The 16,882-nt window shown below is 43.7% G+C and overlaps 2 protein-coding genes across 3 annotated transcripts; one reads left to right on the top strand and one right to left on the bottom strand.

Annotated features, from left to right (window-relative positions):
* The first annotated feature begins 53 nt into the window (after positions 1 to 53).
* tm9sf1 (transmembrane 9 superfamily member 1) lies at positions 54 to 11,590 on the top strand. 2 transcript variants are annotated; one of them, XM_071528363.1, is made up of 9 exons: positions 54 to 484; positions 2,344 to 2,555; positions 3,111 to 3,242; positions 4,073 to 4,195; positions 4,566 to 4,921; positions 5,679 to 5,833; positions 6,861 to 7,046; positions 9,058 to 9,331; positions 10,406 to 11,590. In XM_071528363.1, exons 1-9 carry the CDS (start codon positions 349 to 351, stop codon positions 10,797 to 10,799), a joined length of 1,968 nt encoding a protein of 655 aa, XP_071384464.1. In that variant the 5' UTR covers positions 54 to 348; the 3' UTR covers positions 10,800 to 11,590. The 2 variants fall into 2 exon arrangements, with proteins under 2 accessions (XP_071384464.1, XP_071384465.1); XM_071528364.1 differs by having other exon boundaries at positions 54 to 524.
* Positions 11,591 to 12,371: 781 nt separating this feature from the next.
* nanog (nanog homeobox) lies at positions 12,372 to 15,237 on the bottom strand. Its single transcript, XM_071528381.1, has 4 exons — positions 14,835 to 15,237; positions 13,747 to 14,135; positions 13,337 to 13,480; positions 12,372 to 12,752 (listed from the first exon to the last, which is right to left on the bottom strand). The coding sequence occupies exons 1-4, from the start codon at positions 15,235 to 15,237 to the stop codon at positions 12,372 to 12,374; spliced, it is 1,317 nt and encodes a 438-aa protein (XP_071384482.1).
* Positions 15,238 to 16,882: the final 1,645 nt, after the last annotated feature.

Genomic DNA, 16,882 nt, shown 5'->3' with positions numbered 1-16,882 from the left:
GAAGCAATGGAAGGGCATTCGATTGGTTCATTAAGGTTGAAGGAAATCCGGTCAAAATAGCAAAATAATAGAGTCACTCTGGTAACGACTTAAACAGGTTAATATTGGATTTCAGTCGCGTTAAATCGCGATATATCACCCGCGTTCGTCTCAGATGTTGTTTTAGTGGGACATATTACCGGTTAGTAAGGTAACGTTGGAGGTGTGTTTTTACTTTCTCCGCCCACTCCGGAAAACTCAACCGTCATTATTTTTATTTTCTGAGGTGACGTGGAGTCGGTCCCCTTCTTCAAGCTCGTCTCATGTGTCGATAAAAGTACTCGGTGTTCCCGGATCTGCGCATAATGAATGCATAATACCCGGGGAAGAAAAAACGAGAATTTCCAAGATGTTTATAAACGTGTAGGATTTGGTTCTCTGTCGGCGCATACTGGAGGAGAGAGGAGACTCTTGGGGCCTGGAATCCGAAGAATCCGGCGGACAGGCAGGTTTTGTCGGATCTGCAGCATTACTGGATGTGCTCGGTAGAGAGGACTATAGGCACACAACAATAACAGTGATACAAACTAAAATAGTATAGTAACTATGTGTCTTGACTGTTGTCTTTTAGTGAGTCCAGCCGTTTTATCAAAATACAAGGGCAGCTCTCTAATTATGCAGTCTGGATGTAGCTCAATCGTTTGTTTTTAACCACTGAAAGCGGAAGCCAAATACAGTTGCAGTGCAATTTACATTGTTTTGTGACACTTTGACACCTTGCTCTCACTTAGGTTCCCAAACTGGGGTCGGGGGGGGGGGGGACCAGGGGGGTCCTTAAGGGGGTTCCAGGGGGTTCACAGCAAAATGAGGAATAGTTTAATTTCACTATTATTTTACTCACTAGAAATTAGTGCAGCGAGAGTTTATAAAAGCAGGACTCTACTGTTGTTACTTCCCCACCTAATAATTCTGTCATATCTGCCAACAAATATCTTCTCAGATGGGGTTACTTGGGGCAATTTTTTTCTTTGGTCTTAAAGTGTATCTATTTGACTATCTAAAAGTTTAGGAGGCCCAGATTGGAGATACTACCATGTGTGAGGGGGCAGGAGACAGTGAGACACTCTCGAGCAAGAGAGCAGCTTCTTGAGCCTCTCCTTTTTTTCTGCACCTATAGGGGAACCACCTCAGGTCCTGTAGGTAGCTGTTAAAGCGGAAATCAGAGTACTGATCTGAAACCAGCCTTCCTCTCAAGGCCATATTTCACAGTGGTAAAACTTGTTCGCTATTCAGCAGGCGCATCTCCTTAGGGGTCCAGGAGCAGTCAACTTCCAACATTAGCTGTCCTGGGGATCTGCTGTCACCGTGATTTATTTCTTCACTACTTTTTATCCCGAATTATTGCAGACCAGCAATACTGCGTCTTAAAAATTTTGAGGATGCGGAATGAAATGTATTAGCAGTCCAAATTTTCTTGGTTTTAGATGCAGTAAAACTACAATTTATATACTAGGTTTTGAATGTAAGAAAGTGGTGCTGACTGCAGGTCCCCAGAAAAAACTCTTATAAGAGTATGGATACTAAAAAGTGCAAATATTCAACTTAAGTGAATAATAGTGAAATTTATGTCAGTGAGACCTGACCAGTGATTCTAGACCACTGTTTGTCAAAAAAGCTGAGGCAGACAGTTGCCCTTTAGCACTGACTAGGGATCAACTTCTGAAATTCCCCTCTACCCTAAAGGTGATGATACATGATCCAGTTTTTGAGACAACAGAGATGCTTTCACCAAGGATGTGGTGGTGATGCAACAAAACCTATATGGCTAACATAAGGTGCACAATTGTAGTGAAACAGTGTGGTTGGTCATGATTATTTACTCATCTACATTGCCCTAACATGTTAATATGTCATGGTATTTAGTAGAGAAAGCTCAAACTAATCCCTAGATCAACATGTGTCATGTCACTTTATTTCTAGTCTCACAAACTCATGACAGACAGCCGAGAATGAACAGAGCTAATTTTATTCCAGGTAGAGAGACGTCCTTGTGACTGATTAAGCTGATGAAACACGGTGTAATTCAGCGTGGTTACACCATGTCTCACAACTGTTTCTCAATTTTCTGCAGTGTTTTGTTTTAACTTTGTAGGAGTGATGCTGCAGGAAATCCTCTGTTCGTACCACTTGACATACAGTATAAGCCCTCAGATATTATCCTTAAATGACATCTGTGGACATCTTCAGCTTATTCCTAGTCTTGAAATGAGAAGCAGAAATCTCAGGACAGACAGTCTAGTTTATTCCGGGTAGAAAGCCGTCCCTGTCCCATACGAACTGACGAACTGTGTGTCTTTGCTCCAGGGGTTATGCAGCTGGGAATAGGACACCTGCCAGGTGGCTGTCTGAGGACGATGGGCCTGTACTGCGTCTTGGTCCTGTGCCTCCTGCCGGGCTGGGCACTCGGCTACAAGCGGGGGGATAACGTGACTCTGTATGTCAACAAAGTGGGCCCTTACCATAACCCCCAGGAGACGTATCACTACTACACTCTGCCCGTCTGCAGGCCCGAGAAGGTCAGTCTTTGTTGCGATCCGCTGATATAACTCTTAGTGGAGCTAGAGGTCTTTGTCAGGCTGTATGAAACTTCAGGTTCAAATGTTATATGAAATTGTGGAATTAACCACTTCAATATCCACTTGCTAATCTTATTTATTTACTTACTTATCCACCTATTCATTCATTGTTTGCTGTCAAGAAATTACACTTGTCAAGATAAGAGGCTTTTTTTCTCTCTTGTTTAAAGGCCTCATGACATGGAAATCAGGGCTTAATTCATGACTCACGGCTCTGAAGGAAAGTAAATATAAGCAAAAGAGTGTGATTGTGCATGGTGTTGGTGACGGTGCCAAGATGCACAACAGTAGTAACTGATTACACACCTCTTTAGAATGTGTAAATAAAACACGACGAGGCAGCGATGAAGTGTGATTGCAGCCAAACACATTTTTTTCTCACCGTACCTGCTGTGACGACCTGGGAGCATAATGTGCTCCTTTGAAATCCACTAGGTAACGGAATTAGCCGCGAAAGCTCTGTCTGTCGTTAACGTTGTAACACGTCTTGTTCAGGTGCACCACAAGTCCCTGAGTCTGGGGGAAGTGTTGGACGGCGACAGAATGGCAGAGTCATTATATCACATCCGCTTCGGAGAGAACACAGAGAAAAAAACACTTTGCCAGCTCACTCTCTCAGAGAAACAGGTATTTAATTGCACCGGTCCAGTCCAGTTTCATCTCAACTCTTTGCATCACAGGCAGGCATCATGGGATATCAGTGGTCTCACTTTGCAAAACTGTAAATTGATGATTTAAAATGTGTATTATTTATTGACTAGCTTTTAAGGATTTTAAATGTAATTGACTGGTGTTGGGATGGTGGAAGCTGCAGGGAGTTAGTTCCTTCTCCTCCGCGCCATTTTTCAAATCGTACAGTGTTAGGACCCGCTTTTGAGATAATTCTGATAATTATCATGGCTGAAGAATCTCTGAATTAATTAGTTCTCTGCGTCTCTGAGAAATGTCGGGTGAGTCTTTGATTTGAGATGCCATTTGATTTGAATGATTTGAAACCAAGTTACAAAAGTCATTGCATCAAAATGAACACTAACAAAATTACAAACTTAGTCAAAAAATATAATCAAATAGTGTTGTTTTTTTTAATTATTATTTGAATATTTGAACTTCTTGAGGTGTGCTGGCTTTTCTCGCCCAAGACTTAAACGGCCTTCATGAGTTGCAAGATATTTACCAATACACAGGATCTGATATACATTTCTTGTGCTATTTTAAGTGAGTGCCGACTGTATATGAAAACCTGGCTCGGATGTTAATGGACAGTGTGGACGATCATCACAGATGATTTGTTGAATTGAATGATAAATCAAGCAGTCTTTATCTTCTTTTCCCCCAAAGTATTCAGATTAAATCAATCCTGAAAGCGCTGTCTCACACCGGTTTGTACAGTTGACTAGGACTCGTAGCCATCATTAAAACAGGCGGGATGTGATCCTGGATGTGTGTGTGTGTGTCAGGTGGACCTGCTTCGTGAGGCCATAGAGGAGCTGTACTACTTTGAGTTTGTCCTGGATGACATTCCAATCTGGGGGTTTGTGGGATACATGGAGGAGAGCGGCTTCCTGCCTCACAGTCACAAGGTAAACCTGCAGCTGTGTGTGTGAGCGTGAGAGAGAGTGAGTGTGTGAGAGATTGTGTATCGGAGGGTTTGTGGGATACGCTAGATTGGATTCCACAGTTACAGGGTGAAGTGTGTGTGTGAGAGAGAGAGAGAGAGAGAGAGACTGTGAGTTTGTTTTATTTTGTTATCGCTTTATGCAAAGTATGTTTCAGCTATTGTGAAACTTCAGTTAGCACTCCTCTTATCTGTCATCTTCTCTTATCTGTCACTTTCTCTTCTCTTCTCTTCTCTCCTCTCCTCTCCTCTCCTCTCCTCTCCTCTCCTCTCCTCTCCTCTCCTCTCCTCTCCTCTCCTCTCCTCTCCTCTCCTCTCTCTCTCCCTCCCCTCAGGTGGGCCTGTGGACTCACCTGGACTTCAACATCGAATACAACGGCGACTCTGTGATTTTCGCCAACGTCTCGGTGAAGGACGTGAAGCCCGTCCCCCTGGAGGAGGGGGGCGGGGCGGTGGCCGGCGTCGGGGTGGGCGGCGGCAGCCTGAAGGTCACCCACACCTACAGCGTGCACTGGTTCGATTCGCCGCTGCCTCACGCCCGGCGGGCCGAGCGCCTCAGGGACTACTCCTTCTTCCCCAAGACGCTGGAGATCCACTGGCTGTCCATCATCAACTCCCTGGTGCTGGTGGTGCTGCTGCTGGGCTTTGTCATCATCATCCTCATGCGGGTCCTCAAGAACGACTTCGCCAGGTCAGTCGCGATTATTTGGAGTTCAGGATGAGTGTTTGGGGATTTTTGTGTCTTAGCAGGGCTTGAATGCGTATTAAAATACAGTTATTAGAGGTCTTATTTTTTCACTGTGCAATGACAGGCTTCTTTGAGCCGCATGTCCACTCTTAGATTAAAACACAACAGGATTAGTAGTGCAATATGCATCCTGTCAGGTCTAGTAAACACAGTTTGACTTCCCTTAACAATAAATTTCATGTTGTCCTTTTTGTTATTCTGCCCATGTATAGTTTCAGAAGTTTCATTAGCTGTGTTCAGTCAGAAATATGCTGGTTTCGGTTTTTTAAACTGGTTTTAAATTCAATTCCAGATAGCATTTAAATGTTTTACATTTGGCTTTCTGAAACCTGCAGATACCCTGTATTGGGAATGATGGTAGGGATAGTTGTATATCTTGTGAATTGGTTAAAAAGCTTTTAAGTCTGAGATTCAGGTTTAGAGGTTCTAAAACCCAGTCATACAGATCTGTATTCTGATTGGTCTACAGCTTTTCATTTTCACTTTTCACATTTCAGTGGCAAAATTGGTCTTATATTTCATTCTAACTGGCATTGGTGTCCAAAAGGTTATGAAACTTGCAGACACCTGCTGATCTACTTTCCCCACAGAAGTGTGTGCACATGTACAAGTCACATTCATTTCTAATGGGAGAGCAGTTTTCCTGCCTGTTGCGCACCTGTTCACGTCCCGGATTAAAGCGCCTCTGCCTCATCTGCAGGTACAATGTGGAGGAGGAGGGCGGCTGTGACGATCTGGACCAGGGAGACAACGGCTGGAAGATCATACACACCGACGTCTTCAGGTTTCCCCCTTACAAAAGCCTGCTGTGTGCCGTGCTGGGAGTCGGCGCTCAGTTCCTCACTCTCGCCACCGGTGAGTGTTCATTCTCAAACGCACACAAACACACATGCATGTACGTGGACACACACACACACACACACACACAGGTCTGGTAAATTCCAAATCACTGAGTATCAGGGACTTTCTTTGTCCTGCTCGAAAACTGAGCAGTCGAGTTGTGTGAGCAGCACCGACCCGTAGCTGCACCCTCTTTGTACTGAATGGCAGTGTGACATAAGAACCAGAAACCCGATAATGGCACACACACATGTAGAATATAGCTGTGTGAATGCACACAGATACACAGCTAGACATAGGGAGGTGCATTCAGCCACTCCATTTACCTGGGTGATGATGAATCAACTTTGTCTGCAGCTGACAAATTTGCTCTTAAATTTTAACCACAGTATTTCAAGGAGCGTGTACAAAATACAAAAACCTCTTGTTCTTTTCATGAATTAAACTGACTAGGTGAGAGCTATGATCCCTTATTGATTTCACTGATTGAATCCACTTCAATCACAAGGGGCAGGTGTGGATGAAGGGGAGGAGACAGGCTAAAGAAGGATTTTTAAGCCTTGGTTCAGTTGAGACACTGTGCAAAAATGGGTGAAACTCAAGATTAGGAAGATTATTTGTAGTGTATATATATATATAAAACCAAATATTAGCACATTGAAGGCAGGTATTTACTTGCTGGCAAATGTAGAATGTCCCGGAATTATTTTACAGCTACAAGATTTTTAGGTAAAAATACACCTGTTTTATCAGCCTAAACCACAAAGTAGGGCTGCATTAGAGAAGAGCGGACCATCCCCACTAATTGAGACCCTGTAGATTCACCCTATTTGCCCAAATGTAGTTCTGGTGTCGGGTATGGACACTTCTTCCCCCCCGGAACCTTCTCCAAAATGTTTGCTGTTTTTATCTTTTATCAATCTGGAAAAAGCCATTCATGCTTTTATTTCCTCTCATCCTTATTCCTGCCTAAAGTCTTTCCAGTGCTTCTACAGATAAAGCATCCTGACCCCACTAACGTCCTGTCCACTGGTTGCTATAGGGATCATCGTCATGGCATTGCTGGGAATGTTCAACGTGCATCGCCACGGCGCCATCAACTCTGCGGCCATCGTCCTGTACGCTCTGACCAGCTGTGTGTCCGGCTACGTCTCGTGCAGCTTCTACACACAGATCCACGGCCAGCGCTGGGTCTGGAACATCATCCTCACCTCCTCGCTCTTCTCCGGTGAGTGAAGTGACCATTAAAGATACACTGCTTTCCACGAAGTAAGAGTAATAGGACGTTGATATAAAAATACACTACCAGTCAAAAGTTTGGACATACGCATTTTTCTTTATTTTTACGTTTTTCCACATTTTAGAATAATAGTAAAGACATCAAAACTATGAAATAACACAAATGGAATTATGCAGTGACCAAAAAAGTGTTGCAATCAAACAAATCAAAACTATCTTATATTTTAGGTTCTTTAAAGTAGCTGCTCTTTGCCTTGATGGAAAGACAAAGGCTTTGGAAAGAAATTCATACATAGACATCAGCTTCACTGTTTATATTTGTCTAAGAAACAAATTTTAAGCATTTAAGCATAAGCCTTTAGATTAAAATGGCTTTAAGATAATGAAAAACATTCAATCGGGTGTGTCCACTTTTGACTGTTAGCGTAGTATTCACCACTTTTCCCCCTTTCTTCCCAGACACTGCAGTGAGGCCAGCAGACAATTTATAGTTTTTATTCAACAAATTTACAATATATAGAAAGGAGCAGCCAGGCGACACTTAGGTCACCGCATCAATCTGAATTACTATGTACTGAATAGTAATGGGAGATGTATTTTATGAGTTACGGTTGACTTTCTTTCACATAAACCATATGCATGTATAGTTTATGCATGGAGGACACGCTTCTTTCTTTTTATACAAGGTTTTAAACAATTATCAGTAATGGATTTGCACGCTTAACTGAGATTCAATTACCTTCAAACTGTACTCCCCTCTCACACCTCACTTCTTGGCTCACAGTTATTTCCTCTCCATCTGTATTTCCTTACATCCATCCACCCACCCATCCATCATCCATCCACCCATTTATCTCTTCATCCATACATCCTTCCCACCCTCCTATATTCTGTCCTCTGGACTTTCTTTACTTCCTCTCTCTGCCCATAGCTTCATTTTTCCCTTTCTCCATCCTTGCTTTACTTCCTTTTTCTTTCCATTTCTTCCCCATCCACCCTTTATAAAATTAGATATTTATGGGAAAAAATGAATGATAGCAGGTAACTTAAGTCATTGGTTTCCAAAATGAAAACACTGACAGGCTCAATGATTTGGCAATTCTGATATATCAATTTCAAGTAATGATTTTTTTTCCCCAAAATGGATATAGACTCTTTGGAAATATCTACTCTTCTCCTCTGCTTGGGTGCTGCCAGCTTAAGGAGCTTTAGGGAGGCAAAGTTTTTATTTCTCCCCCTGTTGGTTTTGTGAGAAAAGTCTTAACCTAAATTAATGAATGACAGATGTTTTTGTTGATTTTGATTGTATGTTGGCTGGAATTGTTTTTGTTTTTTTTGCTACAGCAAACTATATCATAGATCGATAGAAAATGAATGGGGCTTTTTCTCATGAATTAGCCGCTGTAACTGGCAGGGTTCCTGGTTGTCACTTCCCCCTGTTAGCCTTTGCTAGCAGACATGACACCTTTTACTTACTATTTTTGTTCCTCAGAGCACCTTTTGCTCCCAACATTTAATGAAAAAATCTTGGAATGATTCCACTCAAGACTTACTGGCTTACTTCTCATAGAATTAGAATTAGACTGGATAGAAAGGGTGCCTCCTGGTGTATCATGGTAATCTCCTTTGGTGCAGCGTACACTGTGACAATACCAGTCTATTCAGTACATGATGTATTCATTCATTCATAATTCATTAACACAGAACACGGGTTCTTTGTTTAGGAAGCTGCCTGAAAAAATATAACCACCTGTGTTTGGAAAATTGTCACTATTGTGATTTAGATATTTTTAAATTAATTCAGCAGCTGTATCTCATTATATCTCAGTATTGGCAGTAAAGGCACAATGCTTGAGCAATGATTTTGGACCAAATAGATTTTGGACCCTGGGATTTTGGACCTATTTTGTTTCCTGTTGCTGGGAGGTTTGGCCTTCTTTGTTGCCCAGAAAGTTGCCCCCCTATCCCCACCTGTATTCATCTGCTCCTTCCTTCCCCAGCTCCTCTGTTCCTGACGTGGAGCGTGGTGAACTCGGTGCACTGGTGGAGCGGCTCCACCCAGGCTCTGCCGGCCACCACGGTGCTGCTGCTGCTGGGAGCCTGGGTGCTGGTGGGCTTCCCCCTCACCGTCATCGGCGGCATCGTGGGAAAGAACCGGGCCGGCAGCTTCCAGGCGCCGTGCCGCACCCGCAACATCCCCCGGCAGATCCCCACGCAGCCCTGGTACAAACACACAGCCGTGCACATGGCCATCGGCGGCTTCCTGCCCTTCAGGTGAGTCGTCCTCCGGTCTGTGAAAGAGGTGTACACCTACCAATATGTTATTATTATTTGTTATATTTACTGTTATACTCATCACCCAGGAGACTGTTTCTTATGGCCAAGGACAGTCCAGTCAGTACTGCTGAACTTGAGCACGTCTCTAATCTGTGATGTCATGCCGATGTACAATCTGGAGCTGCCAAAATAAACAAAATAAACCCTATGTTCTGATTTTGAAGGAGTCCACTCTTCACTTTTTTTCCACCATTAGTATTACATCAGTATTATTAGTATTAGTACATTTCATATATAAATTGGAATTCAAAGTGCTTTAATAAAAAACAGAAAGTTTATGGTCTTTTAGGTGGGTTGAAGAGCCATTAATGAACACATTAATGGTATAAAATGTTTCCTCTCCTCTCCCTATTAACTGCTGTTAAGTTACAAACAGTAGTTAATAGGTCAAGGAAAATATACACAGGAGGTGAAAAGGCAACATTTCAAGGTCTTCGAAGTGCCATATAACAGTCTTGAAAAATATTTTGTACCTGAAATGACTTGTATTCATATAAAAATAATCCCATCATCAAAACATTTGGTGGCAAAGGGCTTAAGATAATTAATAAATTAAATGATATCCCACAATGAGTTTTTACTTTTATGTCAGCTCTGTTTAGCTTCTTGATCTTGATCTTGATCTTGAGTCCCGAGTCAGCGCTTTCAGTCCTGTCTTGAGTGGAGTCTGCCTGGATCTGGATTTCATTTCATCCTCCCTGTGAGGCTGCTGTGAGGGGAGCAGTTGTTTTGTTGTTGTTTTTTTGTTCTGCGGGAATTATCCACTCGACTGAACAAAACCCCTTGAAAGCACAGCCTCTTGAATTCTATTTTGTGGTGTGTTCATTGCTGTAATAATGCTTCTTCCTCTGCCTCGCTCCCTCTGTCTCTCTCTGTACTCCTTCTATCTCCCCTCTCTTCCTCACTTCCTTTACTCTGTTCTTCTCTTCCCCCCCTTCTCCCTTCCTTCCCCTATTCCTCCTCTCCTTCCCTTCCTCTGCCCATTCCTTCCCTCCTCTCCTCCCTCCTCAGTGCCATCTCTGTGGAGCTGTACTACATCTTCGCCACGGTGTGGGGCAGGGAGCACTACACGCTGTACGGCATCCTGCTGTGCGTCTTCGCCATCCTCCTCTCGGTGGGCGCCTGCATCTCCGTGGCGCTCACCTACTTCCTGCTGTCGGGCGAGGACTACCGGTGGTGGTGGCGGAGTGTGCTGAGCACCGGCTCCACGGGCCTCTTCATCTTCGTCTACTCCGTCTTCTACTACCGGAACCGCTCGTCCATGAGCGGCCTGGTGCAGAGCGCCGAGTTCTTCGGCTACTCGCTGCTCACGGCGCTGGTCTTCTCCCTGATGCTGGGCACCGTGTCGTTCTGGGCCTCGCTGGCGTTCATCCGCTACATCTACCGCAGCCTCAAGATGGACTAGAGATGAGACACACACACACACACACACACTCTTCTGAATACGCATTTCATCATTCTACACACGCACACACGGACAATGTCATTCTCCTCTCTCTTGCTCTTTCAGACATACACACACACCTCCTATGGGGTAAATGGGAGGAGAAACAGGGGCCTTTTATCTTGATTTGACAGGAGAAAACGAAAAGACTGTAAGAGCCATCATGGTTGGAATAAGGGAAGATTGGCTGAAAGAATGAATGGACAGATGAAGGGTGAGGTGGGGAGGGGCGGGGTCATGTGTTTAAGGGTAAAGGGGGATATTGCATTATAAAGGGATGATTGCGGCCCATCAAGAGTGAATGGAAAAATGTGTATGGTAAGGTATGCGTGAATGGTTTTATCATTGTATGATGCTGGCTGGCAGTTTGGCATCAGATGCCCTGGTTTCCACTACAGGGTCAATTGTGGCTTGGCAGGATCCACATGCTCCATCTCAGATCATTTGACAGCCGATTCATAGTTTTGATTGACGATGCAGCAGCGCAAGTTTTAACTTTTAGGATTTTGCTCCCCCATACACACACAAATGATATGACAGTTATAAAAATAGAATACAGTTTTGTATTTCGCACTGGCCCTGCTAAGCTCCATGTGGCCCTGCAGTGGAGAAGAGGACTGGTGCCTGGCAGAGTGAAGAGCTGTTGCAAAATGTTGGTGATGGGAGCAATATTGTCATTGTGTTCTATGGTCACCATTGACTGTGATTTTGGTTCTGATGTAAATATACAATCTTTTCAATAAAATGCTTTTTATTACAATATTTACCATGATTTGCCAGTGAACAGTTCTGGGTTCAGTTTCTTCAAAGACTAACAGCTTCAGAGAATGTCTTTGATTCCTTTGTAGAGGATATCTAAAACTTATTTTACAGCCAACTGACATTAGCGAGCAAACTGCATTGTTATTGAGCCCCTGTGATTCCAGTGGCTTGTAAAAGCTAAAACATTAAATTCATTTTTGGTCTTTTAAGGCCTTAAACTCTCAGAGGAAAAAAAACAATTTGTAGTAAATGTGCAAACATAATAGCTTATGCTATATTATTAGACATGTTACCCTCAATGAAAAACTGACAAAATTTCAAGTTGCCAAAGTGAACTTGCATTTATTAAAAAAAAATCCATTAAGATGTGAACACATCAGATCTACATCAGTACTTTGCATTATGACAGTTCACCAAAAACAATGTAATATGGTAGACACATCCAACTTGGACCTATGCAGGACTTTGTCCTGTTAGGAGCATCACCAAGCGCAAAGAACAAACATAAACGTATATTAAATACTCTTGTATAAAAATAAAACTTCCAAGTAAAAAAAAAAAAAAGTACTTGATACTTAGTACTTATAAACAGCAGTATGAACAAGGCATATGTACACCCAGCCACAAATTCAAATGACAGTTAAAATATGTACAGTGGTTCAGTATTTGTTGAAACTTGTGGACCGAATATTAACGTGGCCACTGGAGTATCAAAACACAAGATAACTTACACGGAACAGCTTTTATACCCACTAGCCCCGGACTGAGCAACTACTGGCTGGAGTTATGCGCCATGGCCATATGTAAGGGACTGCGGACGTGGGCTGGCTCCCCATCTTTGCTGTCACAGCTTGGGTTGTGCACACTGGTAGTTGCTACAGCAGCACCGCTGGATGTGCTGAATGCATTGGGACTGTAATCATAGTGACCGACGGCCGGGGTCACGGGCCAGCTGGCCGCCTGGGGCCTGGTGGTGCCGGCCGCAGTTTGGGGCGAGGCGGGGGACCAGGATGGGTATCCGGCAGACCCAGCAGCACCCACAGCAGCCAGGTAGTAGGCCAGGTTCTGGGGAGTCGCCTTCTTGAAAGCTGCCGCTTCTCTCATCTGATGGTTGTACTGCTCCTGCAGCTGGGCCCGGGCCTCGCCCTGATACTGTATAACAGGTTGTAGTTAGTATAGAATTTACATAGACTATCCTACTTTACTGCATACAAGATACAATTCATCTTTAAAAGCACTAGAATATATAGCAAATCAGTTTAATTTGTGGCTGTGTATCGTCGTGCCTTTAAAGCCATGACCGCACTGTGGACAGGCCTCCATTATAGACGTGTCACTCTGTGTCCAAACCTGCTGTTCCTCTGTTACTGGCCAACAGGGCACATGGGCAGGACAACTGTCTGCTTTAGATGGAAATCCATTCCAAACTGCCAATTGCGAAAATATCTTATTTTTCCTTTTTTTGAGTTCTCAGTATCAAGGAAAATGCAATCCTCTGATGTCACTGAACTACATAGTCCTTGATGTTGAGAATCAGTAAAACATGTACTTGTGTAAAACAATCAAATGTCTGAAAATTTTAGGCTCAACTCCCAAGAGGGGTACGATCAACAACATATGGTAGATGATAAGATAAAAAATGCATTATGCATACATCTCCATTAATGAATTGTATATATACATAATATCAGAATGCAGAGCAATGATCACATTACAAATACTTGGGAGCTACTCACTGCTTGGATGTGTGGGGGCATGTTGGAGAAGATGGTGGCAGGATTTGGGCTGTCCTTGTTGATGGTGTAGCGCTCAGACACCCAGCTGGTGTCCTTCTGATGCCGCCTCAGCTTCATCCTTCGATTCTGAAACCAAGTCTTCACCTACACACAACAACAGGCACAGGTCAGTTTTTTAAGACAAGGGTAAGGGTGCTATTCTTTCCTTTAAACAAGGTATGTCAGAACTCAACTAAACATGTATTCAAACTATGTTCTTGTTCATGTGGACTGAGGTAGCGTTTGTTGAAAATGCAAGGTGTGAAAAGCATGCAAATAACTGAACAAGTAACATGAAACTGAAAAGAGCTATGTGCTCAAACAAACGTGACCAAACTGTAGTTCTACAACACCCTCATCAAACCCCTCACCTGTTTGTAGGTCAGCCCTGTGAGTCCTGCCAGGTTTTTCATCTCAGCCGGGGTCAGGTACCTCTGGACGTTGAAGCGCTGGACGAGGGCGTTCATCTGACTCTCAGAGAAGGCTGTCCTGGCCTTCCCTTTAGCGTTATTAGCAGCAGTGCTCGTCTTCTTTGGGGTAGACAAGGGTACGGGTAGAGGGCTAGGGGTGTTGGTGCTCTCGTTCCCTGTTAGTTCCCTGATAGTGAAGTTTTGCGGCTCCTCGATGAGAGAGTTGGAAACGTCCTCCCTGGCATCAGGGCTCCCGCTGTCCGTCTCGTCGTCACGGTCTTTCTTTGCCCACATAGCAGGGTCTGCCTGAGGGAGACTCCCTTCTCTGCTACTGCCAGAACTCCATGAATCTGAGCGAGGGGAAACAAACTATGAGTCCATATGACTGTTGGATCATCAACGGGGAAGTGTTAATAAGAGGATGTCTTTCTGGGGAAATCATACAGCGTAGTTTTTTGTTAAGAGTACCTGGATATAGCCTACATTTGATTTTGTCCCAGGGACAAAGTTTTGTTGTCTGGCTGTACTGTAGATTAACAGGGGAATTAACAGCAGACTGAAACCTCTGATCAGAAATTATGATTCTTATACATTCTCTCGCTGTGCCCACATCCAGTTAATTAAAAAAGACTGATATTGAACTACTCCTATTTGACTGGGGATCCATTGTAACTCCCTAAACTACTCCAGTTTAGAGAAACTTTTGTGTGAAACATTGTGCTCCAGTTTCACTGTGTGTTTAGATGCTGTTCTCAAATTCCATCGCGAGATGTCGCCACATAGCTCTACCAAGCTCCCTCGGCACACTCAGTGGCGGGATGTTTCAAAACCCCTTTTTAACCAAGATGGCTTTGGGTTGGACCTCATGGGCGATACTAGAGAGCGAAATACTCTCCTTTGCCAGCGAACCGGGAAATGTAAGGATGGGGAAAGTGTCTAAATCCCTAAGTAATGGGAGTTGCAACAACTGCTTAGATGTCTCTAACTTACAAGGGCAGGTGTTAGCTTTAGCTCGTTAGCCAAGCTAGCTTACACCTAACGTTACATACCCGGTGAGGTGTGCGCCTCCGAGTCACTCGTTGAATCGCTACCGGCACGTCTGGTCTCGTTTTCCCGTGCATCGTACGCAGCCCGGTGTGGTCCGGACAGGAGGAGCCGGCCTGCTTGGGTGTCACCGAGGTAGACGACCCCGGAGCCCTGGTAGTGACCGTGGCTGTTCACAGCATGTTGCTCCGGGCTCTGGGGCGGAGACTCTTCCCGGCTCCTGGAGGCGGTGTAGTAGGCCTGTGTCACCCCGGGGTTGAAGTTACCCAGCTCGGTAACCCCGGCCTCGCCCCAGCCGGTCAGATTGCCGTGGTTCTGCTCGTGCCCGGCTTGGTACATGAGGCCGTAGGCATAGGCATGGTAAGATGGGTTGTAGTTGTAGCTTAACTGCGGCTTCCAGTCTGCCATTTCTACAGCTGCTTTACAGGAAAAAATGTAAAAGAAAGACTTAAAAACGACGCCCTAAGTTGTTGGTAAAACTGCTAACACTTGAGCACGACAGTCCTGTAGATATGGAGTGGCAAGTGAGCGAAACTGACCTGTCCTGACAAAATAGGAGGGATTTCCTCCGCACTAATTAACTTTCAAAAATGCGCGCAGCCTTCCGCGTGCTGTTTATAAAGATGTGTGTGGGTGTGGTTGAGGATGTAGGTGGGTGTTTTGATTTCAGCCAATCTTTTCTCTTTTATTCACGGTCAATGCCAATAAGGCCGCCCATAGCACCATTTCATTGGTCACCACCATTCAAATTAAGTAGGAGAGAAACATTGCTTTTACATTTTATTTATCACGTTGTGGAAATGATGGGAAATTCAAGTAGAAAACTAGTTGCTGAAGATAAAATATTTTTGTACTAGCCCACACTGTAGGCATAAGCCTAAGTTTAAAACTGTACCACACAGGGTCACTTGTATTGAAGACTTTACAATTGTCTTGTACTTAGATAAACTGAAGCAGTGGTCTCTGTGAAAACCAGTGATCATGTTTAATGTCATATAGTCTTCCACTAGCCTAGGCTCCCTGTTGTATATATTCCCCTTAGTTCCAGTGGGCTGGCTTTGACACAGTATGGATTTAGTTTAGGCTACTCCTTCTCAAAGTAATTCTTAAACATGGTGTTTTAAGATCCAGGTCTTTGAATCAAAGCCTATGAAAAAAACCCCATCTCTAATTTAAGTCTTTGGATGAAGAGGGAACTCATGTTAATCACACGTTATCAGCACTATTATGCTGTAAAAGGTCTATGTAATGTAGTGTTTGTTCAGTGTTATTTCAGGGCGCCTGCTGACTGTGTGACACTCCATTGTGGCCCAAAGCCTCTATTTGCCATCCAGAGATTTGTTCTCCCGGCTTTTAGAGAGGCTTAGCTAGTATAATTACCAGTGGTGCCGTTTTTCTTTTCACAATATTGTGGACTGAACACTCTCTAAGAACATAGAATAATGTTTTAGGAGCAAACATAATGCTGACTCCTACAGCAAGGAAAAGGCAATATTGGAACTCACGGGTAACGCAAAGCGAGTTAAAGATGAAAAGATATTTTGCATCTCGAGAATTTGGATCTCTTGCCTCACAAAAGATCAATAGGCAGGGGAAATGTTATGTGCTAACCACAGTTTAAGACTAACCTACTGTTTGATGTAAGTAGCCACCACATTTTCTGTCAGTGTGTTTGCTTTATTTTTACATTTACCCTCACATCTCCCAAACAACATGATCAGCTTCCACACATTAAACAGAACGTTGTCGCTTTGTTAAAAGGGGCTGTGCAAATATACTTATTATTAAATAATGTCATAAGTAAACATGACACAATGGTCATGAGAGCATATGGGCTTATATCAGTTTTTCCTAACCCTGGGGCTTAGGTCCCCTGGTCCCCCAAGGGCATGATTAATTATATTTTCATGAGCTTGAGTCCCAGAGCAATAGACTAAATATATTATCTGGGTTCCAGGCATAAATAGTTTATGAACCCGTGACTGATACTTGTCAGCTGGCCTTAATTGTAAGGCATTACAAATTTCTATATAGATTTTTGAAATATAGTTAC

This window comes from Centroberyx affinis, unplaced genomic scaffold (assembly GCF_046629955.1).
Source record: "Centroberyx affinis isolate AG114_WGS23_722 - 3 ecotype Tasmania unplaced genomic scaffold, CSIRO-AGI_Caff_v1 ptg001667l_1, whole genome shotgun sequence".
Taxonomy (NCBI): domain Eukaryota; kingdom Metazoa; phylum Chordata; class Actinopteri; order Beryciformes; family Berycidae; genus Centroberyx; species Centroberyx affinis.
The sequence above is the reverse complement of the archived record's forward strand: the minus strand, read 5'-3'. Positions and strand labels throughout refer to the sequence as shown.